Consider the following 7,953-nt stretch of genomic DNA (forward strand, 5'->3'; position numbering starts at 1 on the left):
ACACAAACATTTAGTTAAAGATAAGTTTATCACAATTGGATATGGACTATAGAGTATCTCCTATTGTATTAGAGAATAACAAAAAAACACTAACTAATGTTGATTCCCGCACAGGTTGATGGACTAGTATGGATAATTGTGATGCCATGGTGGTGTTTTTTTGCCTATAATATTTATGAACTTGAGGGCCACTTCAATTTATTACAACTAGGAGAGGCGAAGGAGGAACCGGTAGAAGCTATAAATCAAATCATGGCCCAGACACCTTTTTATATCCCATTTGATAGACCTTTTAAAGAGTAGTTGGTAGATATATTAGCAGACCTATTTAGGTTTCCACTGCTAGCTCTCGCCCATGGAGTGAGTACCAAAATCGATCATGCAATTACTTCAAACTAAGCACAAGTTTCATATTGACGTTTGAGGAGGTGACAGTATTAATTCCTTTTTGTGTATCAAAACATGAAAACAAATATGTCCTTTAAAAAACATGTGAAATATACTCGTAAGCATCTTACGTTAATGCATTGGATATAAGTACATAACGGAACTTATGCACTCAAAATGCTTGATTCCTCCACATGTAAAGAGCAAGCTAGAAATTTCACTAAGATTACGACAGAGAAGATCTATAGATCTTGTATGTGATGACTCTAAAAAAACTGTTTGCAGTGTTCAAGATCCTTTTGCCAAATATCTTTGTTAAAACTGCACGCAACAAAAAGAAAATGACGCTCTAAAAAAAGGCAAGTGACATGATACGTGGTAGTTACTCCTCTGTTCTCTCCGTTTAGCCTGTAAATACTGAATGAAACCAGATCAAATCTGGAGGAGAAACTGCGAAAGCCGGCTGAAGTTGACGTCGCTCCGATCCCCCATCAGGCCATCACATCAAGCAACCGGTAATGCAGAGATCTCACTTCTTCCCTCCTCGCTCGCTTGCTGCCCCGATCCGTACTCGTCGTCGCTCCCTCGTGCGCCCCTGCCTGTGGGTGGTTGCCATGGCCTGATTGCGGTTCACGGTCTCGCGTGAGAGCCACTCAAAATCGAATCACCATGCTTTCCTTGGGTTGGTTGGTTGCCTCCGTGGTGGTTGCAGCCGATTTCGGGTGGGGGGCGCGATGCCGTCGTGATGGTACTGGCCGTGGCCAGGCGGGTCTGCGTGCCTTTTCCTCCGCTTCACTCCATTGTCGGCGGATTCCTGCGTAAACTATTGTTGGCGTTTGGCGAGGAGTGGTGTTCGTTGAAATGTCTCTCTGGGATACTCTTCGCGTTTCCTGTTGTTGGTGTGATCGCTGCTGCTGATGTTGGCAGTGGTGGTGGGTTTTTTTTAAAAAATTGTGATCTGTTTAGTTTGTTGTCTTGTGTTTTGTTAATGACGATGTCCTAGGTCTTGGGAGAAAGTGATGTGTATAATGCAAATTATTTTTTATAAAATATAAAATGTTTTAAATTTATTTAGCTAATATTTTTGGCCTTGTGAGATGTGTATTAGTAGGAGTACCTTGATAGCACATATGTGCCGACTTGTACTAGGTAGAATTTAAGTACGTATCAGTTAAGCGAGAAAACAGGGGCATTTGTTGACTTGGTAGCTTCAACATGTGCCGATCCATGACTTAGAACTGTGGAAATTGTTGAAGTTTCTCACTAGAGTCTTTTCGTAAACGGTAGCTTAATGAAGAAAAGAAAGGTGGAGTCTTTGTCAGTCTATTGCTAGCATTAATCAAATGACTGACTGCAGGCTAAGAAAGTTCTCCCTTTTCCTGCTTAGAGCATCTCCGATAGTTCCTAAATCACTTTCTAATCCTTAGTTTTTAGTAAGATGAGAAAAAAAATCCTCTCCAACAACTCATAATCCATCATCCTAATCTTTTAGAACTTGGGAAAAGTCACCATGTTCCGCGTAAAGTTACGCGCTTCCGAATCGCGTGTATCTTCTCTCCCCACGCGTGTTTGTCGGCCAATCTAAAGGTGGAGGGCGTGTAAAGAATAAAGAGTAAGGAAGGATTTCCTGATGCAAATGTACAAGAGAAAAAGAATATATAAAAGTGGTTAGGATAATTTAGAAATATTATAGGATTCCTGATGTCAAATTGTCTTCTATTTTAGGAGTAGATTATTAGAAACTCATAGAGATAGGCCTTATTTATTCCTTCCAATATTTTTTAAGGAGTCGTAAAACTCTATATTTTTTGAAAAAAACTATTGGGTACTCTTGAGATGCTTTTCCACTCCGTCCGTCTCTCCATAAACAACGTCTCTCCAATATTTTTTTCCTTTAAATTTTTCTTTTAACTTTTAAGTAGATGGCATCAACGCTGGAGTTTCCTTTCAGTAGATCCGACCTCTGTTTCTTAATCAGCAAACAAAAACACACGTTTTGTTTGGTGGAGACTGGAGAGTAATCACTGGTAGAAGCATCAGCATCAGCTTCCTAGATCTGACTGTGTCCAGGCTATGAAAATTTCTACTGCCTGGGCTCCGTTGATCCGGCCTGCATTTCTCACGTCTCTGTCACCGATGCTGTAACTTTTGCGTCCTCGATTGGTACTCGCTCCATATTATATGGTTCAGAGCCCAATTATTCGTTTGCTGCCTGTAGTTGACCGTGGATTAAATTACATCAACTCATAGGTTATTCTTCAGACCATGTTCATTGACTTGCTTCCAGTTCACGGGCTACACATGTACGCACCCATCTTGCTGCCTGACCTTACCACTCTCTCTGTGCACTGAACAGAGAGAAGAGCCAGATCTGATCAGAGAGTAACCAGACTGCTTCAGTTACACCAAAACTGCTCAATCAGCAACTGATGAAAAAAGAAAAAGGGAGAAGCTTTATCAGCACCTTTTGTTTATGCGCTTGATGGTGCTTGAGAATAATTTTCTTTTTCTGTGAGGAGGAGGTTGAGGGCATAGAAGGCAATGGTTAGGTGGAGTGTCATGGACGCATGTGAGCCTTTTTGATTGATTAATGCAAGTTTGGTGGCAGTGGCATGCATGAGCAGCCAGCGGCGGATTCAGAAAATATTTCAGGGGGGCTGAACAGCACTGCTGCTCGATCTTAAGTCTCAGTCCCCTACACTATAGAACTTTACCTAAAAATTCATAGAAGCTCCACAGAGTGAGGATAAGGCTTGTCACTGACACCTTTTCTTAAACCCTGCACAGAGCAGGAGCTCTCCGCACTGGGTAGGCCCAATTGTGAGGAGGAGGGCGTAGAAGGCAATGGTTCGGTGGAGTGTCATGCACTCATGTGAGAGCCTTTTTGATTGATTAATGCAAGTTTGGCGGCAGTGGCATGCGTGAGCGGCACTCGTCGTCTCCTCAGTTGCTTTTGGTTTCTGACCAGCCTTGACGCGGTTACTACTTTTTTTTTTCTACGGGACACGGCACAGTTTTTTTTTTTTTTGAAGCCGAGGGGTAGATCTGATTCAGTGGGCTTGCGGGGCGGGGTATTTAAGGACTCGTGGCCTCGCCTCTCCTCTGCACACACAAAGCGAGCGTCTCTCTTCTCCCACGCGTCGCGCCAAGGAAGAGAGAGATCGCCGCTCCTCTTCTCTTCGTCGCTGGTGCGGGTGCCCGAGATCTTGCTGCAGTTCCTCGAGATCTGGTGAGACTCGCGCCCTGATCCCACGCTGTTACTTCGATTTTTTTCCCTTTCTGATGGGTCCCCCGCCTGATCATGCTAGTTGAGGATCGTGATTTCATTCTGCGGCTAGTTTGTTCCTCGGCTTCGTTCTGCTGCAAGCGGTTGTCTCCTCGAGTTCGTTCTCTGAGGAAGACGCTGACTTCAGATCTGGAAGTTTCGTGGTTTGGATCTGATAGGAGTTACGGTTACGCGTTGTAGTGGCTGAAGAGGATTTGCGCCCCTAAATTCTGTTTCCTTTGCTCCCCTGTTGGATCAGAGTTTCAGATCTTTCTGGCTGATCGCAGTTTTAAACGCCGTGTCGGTGCTCATATACATGTAAATTCATTTTATAATTTTCGCGGTCATGGATCTGTATCCTGCCCTTCACTCTGTTTAGGTGGTGTTTGTGTCAGGTAACGGTAGGTGCACTTAATGGGATTGGATTGGGATCACAGGTGTCTGGTGGTGTAATGGTGTTTACTTAATTTGTCTGGTTCGTCTAAGGAAAGGTTTTAGAAACCATTAATTTCAGATGTATTCGGTGGAGAAGAGGGGCCAACCCAATCTTGATCAGCACAAAAACCTGAGATGTGTTGTGCCTGCTTTAACAAACATGAGATCTGAATGCGTCCTAACAGTTCCACCAAAAACAAACCTTTTTAGATGTGGTTTGACCTGGTAGGTAGATGTTGCCAATTGCTATACCTAGTATATCCGAACTCCTATTTATTCAGTTCACTCAAGTAACCTTCTCAGAACATGTTTAGCTATGCTCTGTTATTTCAGTCGTGCACTAGCAGTCTAGTGTTCAGGATCTGGTGCTTTTGCTTGTGAATCCTGATTGATTCTGTTAACTTGGGAAACTTGGTTGACATGTCTCTTCTGTCAGATACTCTCAGGGTATGTGCTCTATTTTACAATCCACTAATGAAGCACCTTTTGCAATTACAGGTCACAGATCTATCTGACAAGATGGTGAAGATCTGCTGCATCGGTGCTGGCTATGTCGGTGGCCCGACCATGGCCGTCATTGCCCTCAAGTGCCCAGACATTGAGGTGGTGGTTGTTGACATCTCCAAGCCCCGCATTGAGGCCTGGAACAGCGACACCCTCCCGATCTACGAGCCTGGTCTCGATGATGTTGTGAAGCAGTGCAGGGGCAAGAACCTCTTCTTCAGCACTGATGTTGAGAAGCACGTCGCTGAGGCTGACATTATCTTCGTCTCGGTGAACACCCCCACCAAGACCCGTGGGCTTGGAGCTGGCAAGGCTGCTGACCTCACCTACTGGGAGAGTGCTGCTCGTATGATCGCTGATGTCTCCAAGTCTGACAAGATTGTTGTTGAGAAGTCCACTGTCCCTGTTAAGACCGCTGAGGCTATTGAGAAGATCTTGACCCACAACAGCAAGGGCATCAACTACCAGATCCTTTCAAACCCAGAGTTCCTTGCGGAGGGCACTGCTATTGAGGACCTGTTCAAGCCTGACAGAGTGCTCATCGGTGGCCGGGAGACCCCTGAGGGCAGGAAGGCCGTCCAGGCTCTCAAGGATGTGTATGCTCACTGGGTTCCCGAGGACAGGATCCTCACCACCAACCTGTGGTCTGCTGAGCTCTCCAAGCTCGCTGCCAACGCGTTCTTGGCACAGAGGATCTCCTCTGTGAACGCCATCTCTGCCCTCTGCGAAGCCACAGGTGCCAATGTGTCTGAGGTGGCTTACGCTGTGGGCAAGGACACCAGGATTGGCCCCAAGTTCCTGAACGCCAGTGTTGGGTTCGGTGGCTCTTGCTTCCAGAAGGACATCCTGAACTTGGTGTACATCTGCGAGTGCAATGGCCTGCCCGAGGTGGCCAACTACTGGAAGCAGGTGATCAAGATCAACGACTACCAGAAGAGCCGGTTCGTCAACCGCGTCGTGTCCTCCATGTTCAACACCGTCTCCGGCAAGAAGATCGCCGTTCTCGGCTTCGCCTTCAAGAAGGACACCGGTGACACCAGGGAGACCCCGGCCATTGACGTCTGCAAGGGCCTGTTGGGTGACAAGGCTCAGATCAGCATCTACGACCCCCAGGTGACGGAGGACCAGATCCAGCGGGACCTGGCCATGAACAAGTTCGACTGGGACCACCCGATGCACCTGCAGCCAACGAGCCCCACGGCCGTGAAGCAGGTGAGCTGCGTGTGGGACGCGTACGAGGCCACCAAGGGTGCCCACGGGCTGTGCATCCTGACCGAGTGGGACGAGTTCAAGACCCTGGACTACCAGAAGATCTTCGACAACATGCAGAAGCCTGCCTTCGTCTTCGACGGCCGCAACATCGTCGACCCCGAGAAGCTGAGGGAGATCGGCTTCATCGTCTACTCCATCGGCAAGCCGCTCGACGCCTGGCTTAAGGACATGCCCGCGGTCGCTTAATTCCCCCTCCCTCATCCGAGGAGCTCCATGGGTTGGATTCGGGGAAGGAAGAGGAACTTGTTGACCATTCTTTATTACAGTTTGTTTTTGCAGGCTACGCTACGATTTTCTCTCGTGTCAGGCATAAAAGTAAAAGTTGGACGGCGCTGCTAGTATCCCCTGTTTGGTGTATTTCATGTTGGAGGACGTCTTGTAGATGTAAAAATCCTCAGGCACTTGTGCTCTGCTTGAGGAAATTTCCTTGTACGGTTGTACCCTGGACCTGCTATAGCCGGTTGATTCTTCAATTGTATTCCTAGAAGTTATACGATCGATATGTTTCTTTTTTGCAGAATAACACTACTTGTCTCACGTTTCATCCTTTATCTTTCTACAAAGAAGTTTCATCCTTTATCTTTCCACAAATAATGTTAGTACCCTAGCGCAGTAAAAATGCGCTGTGAACGAAATGCCTGCAGGTAGATTAAGGCACTAGTAGTAGTAGCGCATAGTGCATTCTCTTCTATGATAAAGGTGTAATCTCTGTTTTCCTTTCACATCAACGATGAACGATTCACGTGTATTTGGTTTCCTACCTGCCTGAGCTTGGCTGCGTACCAAAATTTGGCTTAAAGAGATTTTTTTTCACTATATGTCACATTCTTCTGGTAAAAGTTGGACAAGCCCCGTTCACCAATTTGATGACCCTAATTGTAACATGCCAGTTTTTACTTGCTACAACGTGCTTACACCCTGTTCTTTTTAGCTTGTTTGGCTTATAAGTCGTACTTTTTCAGTCAACGAATAGTATTTTCTCTAACACCAAATCAACCAACAGTACTTTTAGTCATGACTTATCAGTCAAACAAATCCAAACGAACATGGCGTTAGCAGGTGAAAACCTTACAGTCCCATGATCACCATACGGATGTCACATGCATTACCTCTAAAACCAATGGACGCCCGTCCTCGTGTCAGGTAATCACTACAACTCTACGAGCATCGGATTTACGAGTTAGCTCGAGCGTAGGAAGGTCCCGGGTCTGGAGTTCGACTCCCGGCTGTTGTGGACATAGCTACTGTAATGCGTAGTTTGTGCACAAAAAAAAAAACTCCTCGTCTGTCCCACGTGGTTCCAGTCCACTCACAGGGTTACGGGTTCCTGTGTGAGGACGGGTCATGAGGTTCGGAGATTTTTTCGACCTGTGTGAGAGGTCTTCTTCCTAACGTAAAAAATTGTAGGGGCTGTCTGTCCACCGCAAGCCAAGTTTTTTTTAAGGTGTAATGCAGCCCTGCAGCAATGAATTTGGCTCCCCATTTTCATAAACATTTTCACCGGCCTCACCAAAGTTCACGGATTTTGCTGGTGCTATTGACGACGTGGCTCGTGCTGGTGAATGACTCGTCCTCTTTGCTGTTTTTATACCATATTGGCCTATGGTCCTGCTCTTAGAGCAGGCTAATAATACGGTTGACTGCTGGCTATATGAATTCTTACAGTCTACTTCTCAGCCCAATCATATAATAGTTACATCTTCATAATTAATACATGACTCATTTATCTCTCTCATAGAGTTTTTTTTTGTTCTTGTGATGCCGGCTGTACAACTTCTCCTCTCTCTCCTTCCCTCTCTCCTTCACTAAGCATTCAGTCTGCTTACATCCCCTTAGTTATACTTGATATTATGGTTTGCTTACAGTTTGGAATAGAGAGATTTGGAATAGAGGGAGTATTGAAAAAAATTACTGTGGAATTTAGTTTACAACTCAGCTTTATGTGCATGAAGGCACCAGCAAGGAAAAAGAAACTACTCTCCACCAAACTGAAAACCTCTCCTAACCGATAACAAGTTAGAAACACCCAGGAAGGTGCAGCGTCGTCCTCATCTCCATTCTCTAGGTTAATCTTTAGATTGTTCAGAAGT

The 7,953-nt window shown here is 45.7% G+C and overlaps 1 protein-coding gene across 1 annotated transcript; it reads left to right on the forward strand.

The window, feature by feature from the left end:
* Positions 1-3,459: 3,459 nt before the first annotated feature.
* On the forward strand, positions 3,460-6,386 carry LOC136467535 (UDP-glucose 6-dehydrogenase 5). The gene is made up of 2 exons (XM_066466320.1): positions 3,460-3,616; positions 4,586-6,386. The coding sequence occupies exon 2, from the start codon at positions 4,607-4,609 to the stop codon at positions 6,047-6,049; it is 1,443 nt and encodes a 480-aa protein (XP_066322417.1). The 5' UTR covers positions 3,460-3,616; positions 4,586-4,606; the 3' UTR covers positions 6,050-6,386.
* The last annotated feature ends 1,567 nt before the right edge of the window (positions 6,387-7,953 follow it).

This window comes from Miscanthus floridulus, chromosome 1, assembly GCF_019320115.1.
Source record: "Miscanthus floridulus cultivar M001 chromosome 1, ASM1932011v1, whole genome shotgun sequence".
In the NCBI taxonomy this organism is placed as follows: Eukaryota; Viridiplantae; Streptophyta; class Magnoliopsida; order Poales; family Poaceae; genus Miscanthus; species Miscanthus floridulus.